Source organism: Colletotrichum chrysophilum (genome assembly GCF_026319265.1).
Source record: "Colletotrichum chrysophilum strain AFK26 chromosome Unknown scaffold_197, whole genome shotgun sequence".
NCBI classification, from domain to species: Eukaryota; Fungi; Ascomycota; class Sordariomycetes; order Glomerellales; family Glomerellaceae; genus Colletotrichum; species Colletotrichum chrysophilum.
This window is the reverse complement of record NW_026517484.1, coordinates 14,811-33,349: the sequence shown is the minus strand read 5'-3', so window position 1 is coordinate 33,349 and position 18,539 is coordinate 14,811. Positions and strand designations below refer to the sequence as shown.

At 54.7% G+C, this 18,539-nt stretch overlaps 4 protein-coding genes across 4 annotated transcripts; all 4 read left to right on the top strand.

The window, feature by feature from the left end:
• Positions 1 to 285: 285 nt before the first annotated feature.
• COL26b_012941 (uncharacterized protein) lies at positions 286 to 2,788 on the top strand (the record flags this gene model as incomplete). Its single annotated transcript, XM_053185572.1, has 4 exons — positions 286 to 798; positions 1,012 to 1,128; positions 1,332 to 2,687; positions 2,741 to 2,788. 4 exons carry the CDS (start codon positions 286 to 288, stop codon positions 2,786 to 2,788), a joined length of 2,034 nt encoding a protein of 677 aa, XP_053030481.1.
• A 1,181-nt stretch (positions 2,789 to 3,969) lies between these two features.
• COL26b_012940 (uncharacterized protein) lies at positions 3,970 to 5,646 on the top strand (the record flags this gene model as incomplete). Its single annotated transcript, XM_053185571.1, has 2 exons — positions 3,970 to 4,113; positions 4,186 to 5,646. The coding sequence occupies 2 exons, from the start codon at positions 3,970 to 3,972 to the stop codon at positions 5,644 to 5,646; spliced, it is 1,605 nt and encodes a 534-aa protein (XP_053030480.1).
• A 3,868-nt stretch (positions 5,647 to 9,514) lies between these two features.
• COL26b_012939 (uncharacterized protein) lies at positions 9,515 to 11,281 on the top strand (the record flags this gene model as incomplete). Its single annotated transcript, XM_053185570.1, has 1 exon — positions 9,515 to 11,281. One exon carries the CDS (start codon positions 9,515 to 9,517, stop codon positions 11,279 to 11,281), a length of 1,767 nt encoding a protein of 588 aa, XP_053030479.1.
• Positions 11,282 to 12,640: 1,359 nt separating this feature from the next.
• COL26b_012938 (uncharacterized protein) lies at positions 12,641 to 17,117 on the top strand (the record flags this gene model as incomplete). Its single annotated transcript, XM_053185569.1, has 3 exons — positions 12,641 to 12,730; positions 12,823 to 16,836; positions 16,887 to 17,117. The coding sequence occupies 3 exons, from the start codon at positions 12,641 to 12,643 to the stop codon at positions 17,115 to 17,117; spliced, it is 4,335 nt and encodes a 1,444-aa protein (XP_053030478.1).
• Positions 17,118 to 18,539: the final 1,422 nt, after the last annotated feature.

Sequence of the window (18,539 nt, the reverse complement as noted above, 5' to 3'; positions counted from 1 at the left end):
GCTTCATTTGGATATGCTGCTGGAAGCGATACATCTTGGCTAACAACTAATTTTCAGTATTTAGCATTTGAGCTGCAATTTGCTAGTTCACCCGTCTATAACCATCTGTCGCCGTTACGTCCAAGTCTGCTTGGACCTGACCTAGGAGCAAAACGAGGTTGACGTAAGAGCACTCGTTCGGCACCTTTGCAGTTGTCGTTTGATTGGAATATGGCTGCGTTGGTTCAAACGTATCCCCAGCAGACCAGCACTGTCACTCTCCAGACCCGATCATCCGGAAACATGATGCCCGCACAAGCTCAGGCAAATCAGCAGTACATGGCCGCCCAGCAGGCGCAGCGAAACTTCTCGGGGGCGTCAGGCGTTTACCGCGGCAGTAATGCTCCCATCCAGCCCTATGCCTTCACCAGCACTCCCAGCCTGAACACGACTGGCCAGTGGCAGCAGTATGGCAACGGTTATCGCACGGCATCTTCTCCCGCTGTTCCGACACAGGGTATGGTTCAAGGACATGATGGCAACCGGTCTCGTCACACTGGAAGCTCTTCCGTTTCATACAGCCATAACATGGGTACGAGCCAGGGCGGATCCAGAGACGATTCAGCCATCCCCGCCGCTCGCACAAATCCCCAGGCACAGAGACCTCAATCTGCGTATCTTGCCGGCAGCACGACACCGCAAATGACGTTCGCTCAGGCCGCCGGTGCTAAGACGACACCTGATAGGTACAGGCGCCCGGCTCTCCAGCAACAGCAGCCTCGCCAGACTAGCGCCCCTTCAGGGTCAGGCATGGCCACCGTTAGTCATTTGTACAATGCACCTGGCTCCAATGACCAGAAGAGCGCGTCAGTGCGAAGCCGGAATGCGTCTTTCCAGAGCAGACCAAGCAGTTATTATGGCGCGGTTGATGACATGCAATTGAATCGACCGGCGGAGGACACCATGCGACTGAGGCGGCGCAGCATGCATTCGCTAGACTCTGCCGATTATCCCAAGCCGCTAACCCCACAGGAATTCGCTCAGTCGGAAGAATCCTCCCGTCCCGACCGCGTTCCAACTCCCAAAAACAACGAAAAATCGCTTCGCATGGTTTCCAGTCTCGCTCCTCCCACCGACACCAACATGCATGTTCGCAATGGCAGCGCAGAAAGCGTCGCGTCGAGTCGAAGCAGCCATTCGCGGCCGTCCTCGGTAAGCATCTCGCTCTGCACGCCGCATTACCTGTTTTTGTTGATGCGTCTTCTCGCCTCATCCCTCTCATGGATTGCCCAATCACGCATTGGCCCGACCATCCTGAAGTGTTCCATCGCTAACAAGGTTATTTCCACCAGTCTGCCAACCGTAGCGTACCCGCCCCCACGGCAAACCCCTCTCTCTCGTCTTCTTCAACCCCAGATGATGCTTCATCAAAACATGACCAGCTCAAGATCGTGAACATCCCGCCACGAAACTCATCGTCAGATGCGGCCAAGCGACAACCCACTCCGTCTCCTCTCTCCAAGCCGGTGACCATGTCGACCGAGTCCAGTCCCCAAAAACCACCTTCCTCTCTGGGAAATGCTCCGCAGCAGGCTGCATCCAACGCCAACGCCAGCAGCCCCGCCGCGCAGCAGCTCGCAGCAATCAAACAGAATGGCACGAAATCGAAGAGCAAGACATCGCGACTTCGCCGCGCATTCTCTTTTGGTAGCGCCGCTGATTTTAAGAAAGCTGCTGGTCCCGAACCCCCGGTGGAACCCAGCAATGTGAACGCCGGTGATGCATCGAAGTTGCACAAGGACCCGACCGCAGATGAGTTGTATGAGGCTGAGCAGGCGGCCATCGCCAAGAAGCAGGAGGAGGGGGGAATCGGCAGCAACATTTACGGCGGAAGGCTCTTTTCTGGATCGACCGACAACCTGTCCATCTCGTCGACGGCGTCCTCTGCTTCTATCATGATCCGTAAGATGGGTCGCGGCATGAAGAAGAGCACGCGATCATTAGTGGGTCTCTTCCGACCGAAGTCCGTTATTGGCGTTCCCGCCGCCGATGCCATGGCTCCGGAAGCTAGCCAGGCCGCTGTCTCAATGATCACTGTCGAGGCCGAAAGAGTCAACGTCAACCCTGACCCCCGCGCACAAAATGGCGGTGGTACAGGGTTCCCTCACCTGGAGCGAAACTCGCTGGACGTCTCCAACACTCCTAGCATGGTTTCCGAGCGTGCTGGAAGTTCTGGCACCGACAGCGCCGGTCGAAAGAGCATCGTGGGTGGCGACAGGCAGCGTGCCGAGGTTCTAGCTGCTGTCAGGAAAGGCATCCTCAAGCACAACGGCCGATCAAACAGCCCAGCACGCGATGGCGCCAAGCCCTTCGAACTCCCCGCCATCCCCAATGTCTCCGACTCGCCCATTTCCACCGCGCCTAGCACGCCGAATGATGAGGCACAAGGCCACAAGCGTTCGGGGTCGGTCGCCATTGGCAGCGAGGATTATTTCATGACCGCTCTTAGACTCCGCCAAGACAGCAAGAGTGCTCCTGGAACGCCTTCCGGAGGTACCAAGAGGAACGCGACATTTTCACCGAGAATCGTCTTTCACGACACATGGCCAAGTGGAGAGTATGATCGCAGGGGCGAGATTGCTACATGCAACCGTCTGACGCCCATGTTGGCTCAGCAGATCAAGGAGGAGCTCAACACATTCAAGATGGTACGTTGGTATTGCAGGAAATTTCCAGACTCGCAAACGCTAACAGCACGCAGGAAATGGAAGTTCACGAAAACTCCAAGATTTACACGCACTTCTTCTGACGACGGCTACGCCTGCAAGATGGAATCTTCCAAATTTTGCTTCTTGATGATGGGCACACCCAACCCATCATGTATTTGAACTACATTTACCATTCGACGGCGTTCAGGAACAGCATCGTACGGTGTCAAGGCGTTCTCAGTCGTCACTCGACAGCATTTTCCATTGCCTGGCTGGAATGGCTGAAGGGCCGCCCTCCATCGATTAATTTTCTGCGGATGGGCTGGGCGACACTCGGAGTTGGCGGCCAGCCAGAACAGCATACACAGGCCAGTCAGTGCATATACGGGCCGAAAAGCCTGTCTGCATTTGGGCAGCGATCACACGGACCATGGGACACGATGGCGATAATGGTGGTAGCCTCCATTGTTCTTACACTTTTTATCAGATGGGCCCAAGCCTTCTGGAGGACGAGATGCGGACTCTACGGAGATCCCATTGCACTCGACACTCGGTCGAGTTTTTCTGTGTTTGTATTTGCTTTGTCGGCGGTCAAAGGGTTTTCTTTATCTGTCGGTTCCATTCGCGTTCTGTGGCCTTCCAGTTGCGTGGAGTCAAGAGGAGGCAGATAGAAAGTGTGTGTGTGGCTTTTTCATCTCGAAAAAACAGCTTTTGTCTCAGCGAGGTCTTGATGCTGGTATCGACCATTCCAGCGAATTGAATACTTTAGAGCGTACTGCCTCCCTGCAAAACTTTATCCCGGGTTGCATGTGACGACGGGTTGAAATGCCACCCACCAAGCGAAGTCCTTTGTTCTCCTGCCGCGCCCTGACTGGTCTGACACACCGTCTCAGTGCTAGATTCAGACGAGCGGCGCGATGAGACCCAGGCACCTCGTTGTACCTGGTACATGCTACCCCTTGCGGACCAGCGGGACGACGTCATTCGTCGTGCGTCGAGGTCCCCTTGGGTGCGTGGGGGAATTGGCAGAGACCCGCAGCCCCACCAATCAGATAAGCTCAGAGTCCTCAGCCTCGTGCCCACCTGCGCAAGGCTCAAAACTTTTTTTTTTTGGTCCCGCCTATCGCCTTCGCCATCACCCATCAAAGTCGCCCATGGACGATGCAGCACTTGGTCGCATGCCCACTGGACTGAGAATACCGACATTCTGGAGATTTTACTGAGGCTACGGAGGCTCCGGACGCCTCACATCATCCGGCTTACCCGCTCCTTCTCGACAAAAATGGCGACACACGCGACCGACACAACCGCCGCGGGGCCCGAGGCCGCTGCGGAGGTCAAGCCGAAGCTTCACGGTCGGGCCTTTTACGAGAGCATAGGGAGCCCAAAGTACATCCTGGCTCCCATGGTGGACCAATCTGAATTCGTGAGTTTTCCCTTGGCCTCCCATGAACTCGGTTGCCTCGGGCGCATGACTGACAGCTTGGCGTTTATGTAGGCATGGCGAATGCTGAGTCGATCGTTCCTTACCCCCGAAGAGCAGACCAACCTGGTCGCATACACGCCCATGTTCCACGCCAGGATCTTCAACGACACGGAGCACTACCGCGACGGTCACTTCCAGGCCGTGCGCCCCGCGACCAACGGCGGCACCGAGGCGAAGCCGACGCCGGAGCCGTGGCTCGACGGCAACCCGAAGATCGACCGGCCGCTGTTCGTGCAGTTCTGCGCCAACGACCCGGACGCGCTGCTGGGCGCCGCTCTCAAGGCCGCGCCGTACTGCGATGCGGTGGACCTGAACCTGGGGTGTCCGCAGGGCATCGCGCGCAAGGGCAAATACGGCGCGTTCCTGCAGGAGGACCAGGAGCTCATCTTCAAGCTGATCAACACGCTGCACAAGAACCTGCCGATCCCCGTGACGGCCAAGATCAGGATCCTGGACACCAAGGAGGCGACGCTCGCGTACGCCAAGAACGTGCTCGCGGCGGGGGCGTCGATCGTCACGGTGCACGGCCGCCGGAGGGAGCAGAAGGGCCACCTCACGGGGCTGGCGGATTGGGGCATCATCAGGTGGCTGCGCGAGCAGCTGCCGGCTGAGACGGTGCTCTTCGCGAACGGGAACATCCTGCAGCATGCGGACCTGGCGCGCGCGCTGGAGGCGACGGGCGCGGACGGGATCATGAGCGCGGAGGGGAACCTGAGCGACCCGGCCATCTTCGGCAGGGAGCCCGAGCCCGGGAGCGAGGTCGAGAAGAGGGAGTACTGGCGCGGGAGGGACGGCAAGGGCGGGTGGAGGGTGGACGCTGTCATGAGGCGGTACATGGACATTCTGCACAGGTACGCGGCCGGTGTGGAGCCGCCTGCGCGGCGTCCGCTGTTTGTGCCTGGCGACGACACGGCGTGGATGAAGGAGATGGACCAGGCTGCTGCTGAGGAGGACGAGCCTGCGCGGAAGAAGAGGAAGAAGGACACGCCCGGGAAGAAGGCGAGCGGCAAGAAGGAGCGCACGAATAACCCAAACTACGCGGCGATGCAGCCGCACATGTTCCACATGTTGAGGCACTTTGTGTCGAAACATACCGACGTCAGGGACATGCTCGCGCGCGCCCGGGCGGGCGACATGGAGGCGTACGAGGAGATTTTGAGCAAGGTGGAGAGGAAGGTGGCGGACGGACTGATCGAGTATGAGAAGAGCGATGGGAAGATGTTTGAGACAGAGGGTGAAGGGGGGGAGGAGGAGATTGTCGAGGATGGGGAGAGCTCCAAGGGGGCTGTGCAGAGGTGTGCGAGGCCGTGGTGGGTTGTGCAGCCCATCATCAGGCCGTTGCCGAAGGAGGCCATGGCCAAGGGGGCTGTCTCGCTGAGCAAGAAGGACAAGGCCAAGTTGGCGAAGGAGAATGGCAACGGGGAAGTGAATGGCGAGAAGAGCGTTGAGGAGAAGGTCTTGGGAGACGGGTGACAAGTTGATTGCGGGTTGACGATGGAGACGAAAAGTAATGGAAATGATATACCCCCTTCTCACTTTAACTTTATGAACGATGTTGCTTGGTGTGAGATATGAGTGACGATGTAGGGCGACCAGTTGGGTGACGGGAGCTGGGAGGGCAAATGAGACACCTCATCGCGACGAGTATGAACAGCTTACATGAGTTGAAGTCAATCATTGACTGTCTCTTTCTCCTTGCTACTTGCTTTGTGGGTAGTGGCCAGAGTAGGCAGCAGCCCTTCGAATTCTGACCACATGCATGTCTTTCGAAGAAGGCCGCTTAGTGAAGCATTCTGATGAATGATACCACTGGTAAAAATCCAAGATTCTCTCAGTTCAACCCTCGAAGGTCGAACGGGGCTTTTTTTTCTCTTTTCTTTTACCTCTGCCTCCTCACATATCCAAATCCATTCCGTTGCAAGGGAAATTCTGTAGAAGAAAAATCTTATGCCTGCGGGATGAACGAAGTCCAAACGCCCATTTGACAGAGGAGAATTCCAGGTCTCATGATGTTTCTTTGGTCTTCTGCACGAGACTAGAAGTACATAAGTCAGATTAAGCCAATCTTTAACCACAAAAACAAAGACCTTATGTTGATTTGTTCTCCTGCTGTGAGAGCCTTAAAACCAGCGCCTATCTAGGATACATGGAGGCTGTATCATCTTACATGATATGGATGCTTGAATCTAGAGCTCGGAAGATGGGGCCAAGCCAGTTGTGTTAGTCTAACCCCAGTTGAGGGCTCGCATATTGTCATAACGTGCTCTTGTTTCTATTCCTTAAGACAGGTTAACTACTAGCCTCCTCAAATTAAGCAGATACGGTATCTGACGGGGAAGTACGGCAGAAAGGTGAATTGTGTCAAAACACTCCCATCTAAGTGCTCTAGAACACAACGGCCAAATGAATTACGGATCAGCCGAGTTTCTTGCTCGTCTCCTGTCTAGTCGGAGAATTTGGCTCTGGTGGGGACCAACACGAAAACATCCAAGGCTGGCAGGGGTTGAGGAGCTGCGCGGCGGCTAAAACATGTTGGAAGAGCTTCCAACCGCAGTATCTGATGGATCTGCCAAGAGATTCTCCAGCTGTGCCTCATCTAATTTTAAATGCAAAAGGTGTTGATTTAGTGTCGCATCCTAGACTGAACAGGAAGGCGTCAAGATGCGTGTCATAAGGGGGAGGCACGGCTGACACTGCGAACGCCTCAATTAACGACCTCCGAGAGCAAACCCGGACGATCACTGCACTACATACTCAATGTGCTTTTATATTCATCGATATGAGCGGAATGAATGGCTACAGGGAACCGGCGGAGAAGATCGTGGCTCACGAGTTGGATCACGGGCCGGAGGTCGTACCAGGACAGTACTGGCCCACGCCTGCCCACCACGGCATCGATGCCAGGCAGTATAGCCAACAAGTTCCACCGGGTTCTGGTTCTGATGTTCGGAGGATATGTGGATTGCATCGCTCGACATTCTACCTCGCGCTGGTTCTTGCAGTGGTCATCATCGTGGGATCGGTCGGCGGAGGTGTCGGTGGTTCGCTCGCGGTCAAGAACGCCCAGAGGTGAGAGGGCCAGACGCCCTCGTCGCGTTCATAAATGAGAAAGCTAATGTTAAGCATCCAGGGGCGCCCAGTCTGCACAAGAGTCCCAAGCTACTCCTACTCCGATCCCGACAGAGACCACGATAGCGACAAGCTCAGCAACGGGCTCAGCGTCAGGCTCAGCAAAAGCGTCAGCGACAGGCTCACCCACAACCACCGCCCGAATATCGATGCCCACGTTCGGACTGCTGGCGCTCGACTGTCCCAGTATTTCAGGGACCACCGCTTCCTTAACGGCAGGCGGTCAGTTGTCAACTTACGACCTCGACTGCGGGGTGGACAACAACGGGGACGGCATCGACATCATCGCTGTCGTTTCGTGGTCGCTGGAAGATTGTCTCAGGGCGTGCTCCTCGTTCAACGCGAACCGGAAGAGGGGATCTGAGAGTTGTGCTGGGGTGCAGTTCCATGCTGACGTTGTCGACTTGGTTTCGAGGTTCTCTGGGAACTGCTTTTTGAAGAATACGGAGGGCCGCGCGGTGACGGATACCAACTCGACGAACTTCAATCTGCATGTGTCGGCCATGCTCTATTCGTGAAAGTGTATGAGGGCCTCGTCGAGATGGGTGATGTAGCCCAAACGTCCGAAGACCTTGGCAGTAGATGTTACCATTCAAAGATGAATGCACATTTGACGAATTTGGGTATCAACGTCTCCAGCATTGGCCAGATTCAAAGACCTTGAACGATTCACTGTGTTGTCAACTTCAATCCACAGTTTCTCAGCTGCTGCTGACCTGTCTGGCCGTGCAACCCTTGAGAGATTTATCAGGACAGATTGGACAGATTGGACAGAGGTATCCCTCAGAGAAGTCTCTGCAAGCAGACGTATTCAACCTAAAGCAACATTCGTGACCTAAAGCAGCCGCAGTCCATATTCCGGAGAATTGAGTGTATCCTCAGAAAGATCAGTGTCATTTCTTGATGAGCAGGCGTGTTATGGGGATCACTGACGACCGATATTCGGAGAGTCCACATCAGCAGTGAATGAATACAGTGCTTCCCTTCAGAGCGCTCAGGTCAAAGTGTCCGCACAGCGTATTGCGAAAATTGCCCGCGAATTGGGCGAACTTGTTGTAGTTCCTTTGCAGGGAGTGTGCCTTAATTTCGAAATTATGTTATTATATTTGTCAATCGAGTCAACATTCGTTTCTCATCTCTTTCTGATTCTCTTCTGTCTGAAGTTTCTCTCGAGTCTCTCTACTCCTGGTTATATCGGTTTCTACTGACTCCTTTGAGTTGACCACACTTCAAAAATGTGTAGTAATAGCTGTGTGTAGAAACAATTTTGCAATTAGATAGCTTCCATAATGAGAACCCAATACCACATATAGGAGTGGAGTGCACAAGAGTCTCGTGGGTTGTTTATCGAAAAGTTCTACGTCGACCGAGTCCCAACTGCGTGCTTTACCTGTCTCCATTCTGGATAATGGAGGAAGTCGTTGTGCCACAGCTGTTGGGTCATCTCAAACATTGGTTCAACGGCGCAAGGTGCACCGACATCGAACCTGAAGCAGACTTCGATTTCTTAGTTTTGACTCCATTTTAACTTGCGGAACGTTTTTCGAAGTACACACGTAGAAACCAGTGGGATGTTCACCATAACCTGAGCAACCACCAAGCATCCATACCTAGGGACGAACCCGCCTCTTTCCCCAATTTCGGAACTGGTGCGGTTTTGGCCAACTATTCTGTGACCGGTTGCCTGCGATATCACGTTAGACGGCCAACAGAAAGATTTGCTCGCATGCAATTGCGAAGCTGGCTGGTCTTTCAAAAGGAGACGAAATGAAGTGGACGACATGCCTGCGGGGATCGGCGCCGAAGTCTCCACCACCCAAACGGATATCCCAACACTTGAAGTGATGCAGTCTGCCTCTCATATCCCGAAAAGCTGGCTGGCTGCGCCTTCACGAAAATGGACCTCGATTTCCACTGTCTTGAGCGTGTCTCTGCCGTGTCTGCAACAATTGGTCCTTCCTCACTAGAGTGCCACGTCGTGGAGGTGCGGATAGGCAAGGTAGGTAGTGCTCTGGTCATGCAGGTGCAGCTCCATCCAGCTGCTAGCGTTCCACTAGCTTTCGCTTAGGCAAGGACCCTGGCCGAAGGAACGGCTTCCGCCTGACATCACCCCATACTTTAGGCCCAGCCGTTCTATCTAGATTTTGAGCCCAGCTTCTCTCTTTCCTCTCTCCAAACCTCCTCCGCGCCACACACCGACAGAACTGCCACGATGAGCGACGAAGACGACTTTGTGGTCGAAGGACCAGAGCTCGCCGAGGATGACCCCATGCGCGCATTCCTTCCCGCCTCATTCGGCAAGAAGTCCAAGGAAGCGAACATTGCCGCCCAAATCGACCGCAGCCGAAGAACGACAGAGAAGGCCTCGGCGGGGGGTTCTAAAGAAGGATCCGCAGGTCCGCCCAAAACTGAACAGACTGAGAAGAAGCCCGACTCAGATAGTGACAGTGACAGCGACGCAAACTCGGACTCGGACGATTCGGATGACGGCGACGATTACCCCGTTTCCCATGAGCTGGTACTGAAGACCCACGAAAGAGCGGTAACGACGGTGACGTTGGATCCCGCCGGCGGACGACTTGTCTCAGCTTCTCTCGATTGCAAAATCAATTTGCACGACTTCGCCTCCATGACGCCGAGCACACTGCGTGCATTTCGAACTGTCGACCCTTGGGAAACGAAGGCTTCTGCTGCGAGCGCCGAGTCGCATCCGATCCACCATGTCGAGTTCAATCACTTGTCGGGCAGCGCCTTCCTATGTGTCTCTGCACACCCACAAGCAAAGATCATGTCGAGGGACGGCGATATCTTGACCGAGTTTGTCAAGGGCGACATGTATCTTCGGGACATGAACAACACTAAAGGCCATATTTCGGAGGTTACAACCGGCACATGGCATCCTGCCGACAAGAACCTCTGCATCACCGCTGGTACAGACAGCACCCTCAGAATTTGGGACGTCAACAACAAGCGCAGCCAGAGAGACGTGATTGTCTTCAAATCGAAGGCAGCCGGGTCGGCCGGTCGGACGAGGATGACGGCGGTCGCATGGGGCTCACCAGTGCAAGGAGGCAACAACGTGCTTGTCGCAGCAGCATTGGACGGGTCTTTGGTCATGTACAGCGGCAATAGCCCCTTTTCACGGCCCACTGCCGAGATCCGCGATGCCCACAAGCCGGATACATGGACTGGTGGCATTGACATTTCTTCCGATGGCCGAATGGTGGTCACTCGAGGAGGAGACAACACTATCAAGCTGTGGGACACACGCAAGTTCAAGACGCCTCTCGTTACCGTGGACCACGCCTCTACATCGGACCATTTCCCGATGAGCAATATTCGGTATTCGCCAAACTCGACCAGCATCCTAACTGGTTCCGCGAATGGCGATTTGCACATTCTCAACCCCGGGAACCTGCGCCCCGAGCATGTCACACCCATCACGCCAGGAGCGCCTCTGATCACAGTCGACTGGCACCCGAAAATCAACCAGATTGTCACTGGATCGGCGAATGGAGAGACCCATGTCTTGTACAATCCTACAATGTCTACTCGCGGCGCCGTCGAGGTCATGTCACGAGCGCCAAAGAAGCGGCACATTGATGACGATCCGTCTCGCACGACCGACATGTCTGTGGGAATGTCGGGTGATTCGATCGTCACACCGGGCGGTGCGATGGCTGGCAGGAGGACGGGCGGAGTTACAGCATCCGGCAAATCTCGCGACCCGAGAAGACCTGCGGTGCTGGAGCAGACGCCATTCATGCGAAATCAGCCGGACGAGAAGCACATTGCGGAGAACATCCCGCTCGCGAAGATGTTGCATGAGGATCCTCGAGAGGCGTTGCTCAAGTATGCTGAAGCCGCGAATAAAGACCCAATGTTCACGGCTGCTTGGCAGAAAACACAGCCTGTGACACAGTATGCGAACTTGAGCGATGAGGAGGAAGGACCTGAGAAGAAGAAGGCTAAGCGGTGATGATAATCCCGTTAGCCATGTTCTCCAGTATCCTCGTAGGGCAATTGGGGTAGGAAATATTCTTGGCAAGTGGTCGGTCGAGAGCCGATTGGTGATGGCATGATGGGTTTGGAAACTTGGGTGAGTTTTCTAGCCGGGGAAAGCTGCTACTGGCGAGACATTTGCGAGCAGAACTCCACCCGTTCATCTCTCCGATTAGCTTTGCTGGAGAGTAGTCTTTGGAGAGGATGCAGGGCGACACGCAAGCGCTACTGTGACTTGCAGCAATGTGGGCATCCTGGGCGGGCGGCCAACTCATCGGGCCAGGCCCAGGATTCTTTTACGTGGGGTGGGAAGGGAGCGCGACTGGAGAAGGAATGAAGCGACGCGCCCCTAGATGCGACGGAACCATGTATCTTTATTTCATCCTGCTCTCAGGTGCCTGGAAACAAGACCAGAGCCTGAAGCCTCCCGCAATCACAGATGCCAAGCGGCGTGGATCTGGCATTCTCTGGCGGCTGGGACAGGCGTTACGTTAGGCGAAGGTGGCCGGCAAGGCACCTGGCAGGTAAGCTGGTAAGGAAGCACGGAAGGTAGGTACCTTGTAAGTCCGAAGCCAGCCAGTCAAATGAGTGCTTCCTGCCTGCGTCGGACCAAGGAAAAAGATGGCCCGAGCGCCCTCGCTTGTATGTAATAAGCCTAGCGCATGACGCCTCAGGCATCAACATCTTGCTGTGCTGAAAATTACGGGGACCGCGTTTCACAGACCGCACCAACCATCAATGAATCTTGTCGTTGTCCTCACCTCTCCATCTCAACCGGCACCGCGCGCATCGAAAAATCGCCATACCCCCTCTGCAGGCATCGACACCATCTCGAAAAATTGTCCAGCAACCTTTTCGACGCGATTTCCTCGCGCATTCCGCTCGAGGCAACGCCCCGACGTCGCGCCTTTCCCCCCAAATCGCATTTTCGCCTCAACCGCGATTGCCCCCTTCCACCCGTTTCCCCCCCCACGCTTCCATTCGCGGCACCACAGCCCATTAGGTTGGCGGCCAAACTCCATCGTCCATCTCGGTGAACGACATCCACGCGACCGCCGTGTATCTAGTTTCCCCACGGCATCGCGTTTTTCAGCCCGACCCGACGCCGCCGCTCCCTGCCTCGCCGTGTTGTCGACGACGCGCCGGATTTTTCATCACAACCACTATTAGCATTCTAGTCTTTCATTTCGCGACGAGCCCAGCGCGCGACCAACCTTCCACACGGCTCCACTTGTCCACCTACACGAGTCTTCTTGCAAGATAATGCGCACGAGATAGTCCCTGCATCTCTTGAGATTCCAGCAGTCCATAGATTTGCAGCGCATACACTGCCAAAATGGCTTCTGTTCAAGCACCGCCTGCCGTCCAGCTCCCTGGCGCCGGCATGGCAGCCACCACACCTCAACAGGCCCAGGAGATATTTAACGTAAGATCTCTCTACCCATAGTCTGCGATGTGCATGCATCTCTGCGACGGTCAATCCTCTTGCTTTCGATGGATGATGCTAACACGACCCAGAAATTCAAGCAGATGAGAGAAAGTGGCGTCCCGAACACCGATCCCGAATACATCAAGGCCGAACAGTTCGTCTTGTCCTTCCAACAACAAGCCCGTATGCGACAGAAGCAACAACAATTTCTGCAGCAACAGCAGCAAATGCAGCGACAGATGCAACAGGCTGGCCCCAACGGTGCTGTCAATGGCGCGCAGCCTGGCCAACAGCAGCAGCCTCAACCAACACAACCTCCATCATCTACCGCCCTTGGTGCCTCTGCACTGCCGGCACAGACCTCAAATAATGCCGCCGCGTCTGGATCACCAGCCACTGCAGCCCCGTCTGCTGGACCTGGAGCTGGCCAGTTCAACCCGCAGCAGCTGAGTCTGCTTCGTCAGCAGATTCATGCATTCAAGCTCTTGACAAAGAACGCTGGAGTACCCCTGCCGATGCAGCAGGCTATCTTCGCTCAGCGTGAGCGCCGCAAGGCCATCGCCGCAGAAGCCGCCGCCCATGCTGCTTCATCAACACCAAAAGCGCCATCTCGCGACTCCGCCCAGCCCGGTTCCGCTGCTGGTGAGCCGAAGCCCGAATCTGTGCCAGAGGTTCAAGGTCCAACTTTCAAGACCGTCAAGGCCCCATACGATGACCCTACCTTGGTTCGCAAATCCATCAGTCACTTTGAACACACACAGCGCAAGAACCGCAAGCTTATCCCTGGCCTGTTCCCGACTGGAGTGGACTTCGAACATCTGCGATATGAGCGTGAATTAGTTGTCTTCAACCGCATGAGAGATCGCTATGCCGAGCTGAGAGCTACCCCGGCGAACATTGCTCACTGGGATGCCACCAAGGAGAATGTTGAGCTTGACGACAGTGCCAAGGTCAAAGCCATCATCGAAATGAAGAGTCTAGGTCTCTATGCAAAGCAGCGCGCATTGAGAGATAAGATAGGCCGTTCCATGATGTTCTACGACAACCTCGCTATGACGACTAATCGATCTGGATACCGCCGTACAAAGAAGATGACTGTTCGTGAGGCTAGAATTACTGAGAAGTTGGAGAAGCAGCAGCGAGACATTCGCGAAAACCGGGAGAAGAAGAGGCATATCGACTTCCTCCAAGCTATTACTCAACATCGCAACGAGATCCAGCAAACCGCATCCAGTCAGCGCAACAAGTCCAACAAGCTCAACAAACTCATGTTTGCACAGCATTACAACATCGAGAAGGAAGAGCAGAAGAGAATTGAGCGCACTGCGAAGCAGCGTCTCCAGGCTCTTAAGGCTAACGACGAGGAGGCTTATCTCAAGTTGCTCGACGAAGCCAAGGATACCCGTATCACCCACCTTCTCAGGCAGACCGATGGTTTCTTGCGCCAGCTTGCTGCGTCTGTCAAGAGCCAGCAACGGAAGGCCCAACAAGAGCAGTTCGACGACGAGATCCAAGAAGAGGAAGAGGAGCCCAGTGAAGTGGACAGCGACGACGAAGAAAGCGCACGGAAGATCGACTACTATGCTGTGGCTCATCGCATCAAGGAAGAGGTCACAGAGCAAGCCAATATTTTGGTCGGTGGTACTCTCAAGGAGTACCAAATCAAGGGTCTGCAGTGGATGATCTCGCTCTACAACAACAACCTCAATGGTATCCTTGCCGACGAGATGGGTCTCGGTAAAACCATTCAGACAATCAGTCTGGTCACCTACCTGATTGAGCGCAAGAAGCAGGAAGGCCCGTACCTCGTCATTGTGCCCCTCAGTACTCTCACCAACTGGACCTTAGAGTTCGAAAAGTGGGCGCCGTCCGTGTCCAAGATTGTGTACAAGGGCCCGCCTCTGGCCAGAAAGCAGCAGCAGGATAAGATCCGCCAGGGACGGTTCCAAGTTCTGTTGACCACCTACGAGTACATTATCAAGGACCGTCCGATCTTGAGTAAAATCAAGTGGTTCCACATGATTATCGACGAAGGTCATCGCATGAAGAACCAGAACTCCAAGTTGACGTCCACGATTCAGCAGTACTACCACACCCGATTCCGCCTTATTTTGACTGGAACGCCGCTGCAGAACAATCTTACTGAACTGTGGGCCATGCTCAACTTCACGCTCCCGACCATTTTCAAGTCAGCTAAGACCTTCGATGAATGGTTCAACACGCCTTTTGCCAACACGGGAGGTCAAGACAAGATGGACCTCACGGAAGAAGAGCAGATTCTCGTCATTCGCCGTTTGCACAAAGTGCTGCGTCCATTCCTGCTTCGTCGTTTGAAGAAGGATGTCGAGAAGGACCTGCCGGACAAGACAGAAAAGGTTATCAAGTGCAAGTTCTCGGCTCTCCAATCCAAGCTGTACAAGCAGATGGTCACCCACAACAAGATTCTCGTCAGCGACGGACAGGGTGGCAAGACTGGTGCTCGTGGTCTGAGCAACATGATTATGCAGCTCCGAAAGCTTTGCAACCATCCGTTCGTATTCGACGAGGTCGAAAATCTGCTGAACCCGATGAACGTCAGCAACGATCTGCTGTGGAGAACAGCTGGCAAGTTTGAGCTGCTGGACCGCATTTTGCCCAAGTACAAGGCGACTGGCCATCGTGTGCTCATGTTCTTCCAGATGACAGCCATCATGGACATTATGGAGGACTATCTCAGGTACCGCAACATGAAGTATATGCGTCTGGATGGTACGACTAAGTCAGACGAGCGTTCCGACTTGTTGCGCGAGTTCAACGCCCCCAACTCCGAGTACTTCATGTTCCTGCTCTCCACACGTGCTGGTGGTTTGGGTCTGAACTTGCAGACTGCTGACACTGTCATTATCTACGATTCTGATTGGAACCCTCATCAGGATTTGCAAGCCCAGGATCGTGCTCATCGTATTGGTCAAAAGAACGAGGTGCGAATCTTGCGTCTCATTAGCTCCAACTCTGTTGAAGAGAAGATTCTTGAGAGAGCCAGGTTCAAGCTTGACATGGACGGCAAGGTTATTCAGGCCGGTCGTTTCGACAACAAATCTACGGAGACAGACCGTGATGCCATGCTGCGAACACTCCTCGAGACTGCCGATATGGCTGAAACGGGCGAGCAGGACGAGATGGACGATGATGAGCTCAACATGCTTCTGGCTCGTAACGACGATGAGATCGGTGTCTTCCAGAAGATAGATGAAGAACGCAGGAATGATCCGATCTACGGCGACGGACCCGGCAAACAGGCCAAGCCTCGTCTAATGGCTGAGGATGAACTGCCCGATATTTATCTTGGCGACGGAACCGTTATCGAAGAGGAGCAAGAGACCAGTCTGGGACGTGGAGCTCGTGAGCGCACGAAGGTCAAATACGACGATGGTCTAACCGAGGAGCAGTGGCTCATGGCAGTGGACGATGACGATGACTCTCCCGAAGCCGCGGCCGCCCGGAAGCAAGCTCGCAAGGACAAGCGAGAGACCAACAAGCTCAAGAGGACCGCCATCATGAACGCCGCCGAGGCATCGCCTTCCGCTAGCCGCGCCAGCACTGAAGAGGTGGAGACACCGAAGAAGAGGGGCCGCAAGCCGGGCAGCAAGAACCAGGAGAAGCGTAAAGCAGAGGAGGGTGACGATGAGCCCCCTGCCAAGAAGCGTCGCGGTCCCCAGGGCAGACCCAAAGCCGTGTCCGTGTCTGCGGTCGCTGATGTCCCACGTGTTAATCCCCACCAACGTCAAGTCCTGCAGACCAGTCTGCGTGCTCTCTACGATGGCATGATGAATCTCGAAGTCGATGATCCTGAGCCGCCTGAGGAGGAGGATGACGACGAGTCAGTGGCGGGCAAGCGCATTATCATTGGACCGTTCCTGGTACTGCCTCCCAAGCGCGACTACGCCGACTACTACTTGATCATCCAGAACCCCATCTCGATGAAACAAATCGAGACCAAGATCAAGAAGAATCAGTACTACAGCTTGAGCGAGATGCGCAAGGACGTCGATCTGATGTTCAACAACTGCCAGACGTACAACGAGGAGGCATCGCTGCTCTACCAGGATGCCCAAGTTCTTCAGGTTAGTGACGAAGCCCCCGCCGATTGAAATAATTTGCTAACCTTTACCAGAAATTCTTCCATGCAGAGCTTGAAAAGGAGCTTGAGAAGCATTCCGAGCTACGAGAGCTTGAAAGTGAAATAGCGGCCAACAAGGAGGGGTCTGCGGCGCCGAGCGCTAGTGCGAGCGTTGGGACACCTCAACCGACAACCTCTGGCACTAGAATCAAGCTCATCTCGTCAACAAACGGCACGAAAGAAGCAAATGGCAGTGCCAACGGAGCTCAAAGCGATGAGGATTAGGGTCTTCAATTCTGACGTGTCAGTGGTCACAGGAAGGTGATGTTTAATGAACTTTGAGGGTCGTTTTTTATTCGGGTTTGACGCGAGGCACGACGGCGGCCTAAACTGAACGATTCATCTGGTGGCAAGTGCCGGCTGGCTCCAAGACCACGACGTCACTGCCAAACCCTTCTACACATTTTCCAGGCGTAACGGTTAGGGGGGGTTTTTGCAATATGTAAAGGTTACGGCGGAACGGCACTCATACAACAAATACCATGGGCCAAAATAAGGGCCACCGGGGCAAGAGGCTTTCGAATGGAGGATGGCTGACGAGGACTTCTATCCCCGGTTTCACGGCGGTAGAAGCCTCGTTCGCGAGTATGTTAGATTAGCAAGCAATTGTATTTTAATAGATGTGAGCACGATGTATCGGCCGATTCACTTTCTGAAAACGTACCCAAAAAGTGCCCAGTGTGTCATGGCGAATGTCGCGATGTCTCTCCACGACTGTGTCCCTGTTGATTGGGTTCGACGGTTGATCAATTCGCCCTGAAATGGAGTAGGGAACGCCCCTGTTGGGTTGGGTGTCAATCGTAATTAGTGTTGAAGGCCCCTCCCCCAAGCCAGCAAAGCTCCCCATGATTATTGTTTTTCGTGCGGCCTTAATTTTGGCTTAATAGAGGGGGCTGGGGGCGGTGGTGGTGGTAGGATGGAGCGATCGAGGTTGGTTCGGCGGGCGGGCCGGGGCTGGCGGAGCGCTGACCTCTCTCATCCATCTCTCACGCACCCTCTCACGCACGCTGATCGCTCTCACTGGCAGAAAGCCGCGTGTCGCAAAGCTGCATTTCTACTCTGTACATCTTCTCTCTTTCTGTTTTTCCTCCCTCGACATCTCTGTCGCAATACGCATACATCAACGAAAACCATCGGAACCAACGTCGCTTTTCATCGGATATCGGTCGCGTTCATCGGCGCTGCAGTTTTACAGCACTGCGGCATCGATTCCACTTGGGCTCCGTCTGTCTTTGAAGGGCTTGGGTTGGGCTGGGCTGAGCTGGACTGGAGACGTCCGTCGCACGGTTGATCGCCTGCCTGCCTTACCTTGCCTTTTCCTTACTTTAGAGGGAGGGGCCACGGCGCAGAGGGGCGCGCGCGCGCGCAGCGAGCGCAGCAGGTTTTGAGGGAGACTGCGTCGTGGTGTGCGTTAGGCACACGTACGCACACACCAAACTCTTTTTTATTTTCCCGACCTTTGCTTTGGGTCTTGCCATTGCATGCCCGTATTCTAAGGTTTTTATTGGTGTTCGTCCATTGTTGGGAGAGGGAAAAGAGTGCCATTGCGTCCGATATCGTGAGACGCTTTAGATGGACCACACGTCCCCGTCCGCCCGCGGCAGCGGTCCGGAGGCCAAGGGTCCAGGGCCCGCGGGAGGAGGGCCT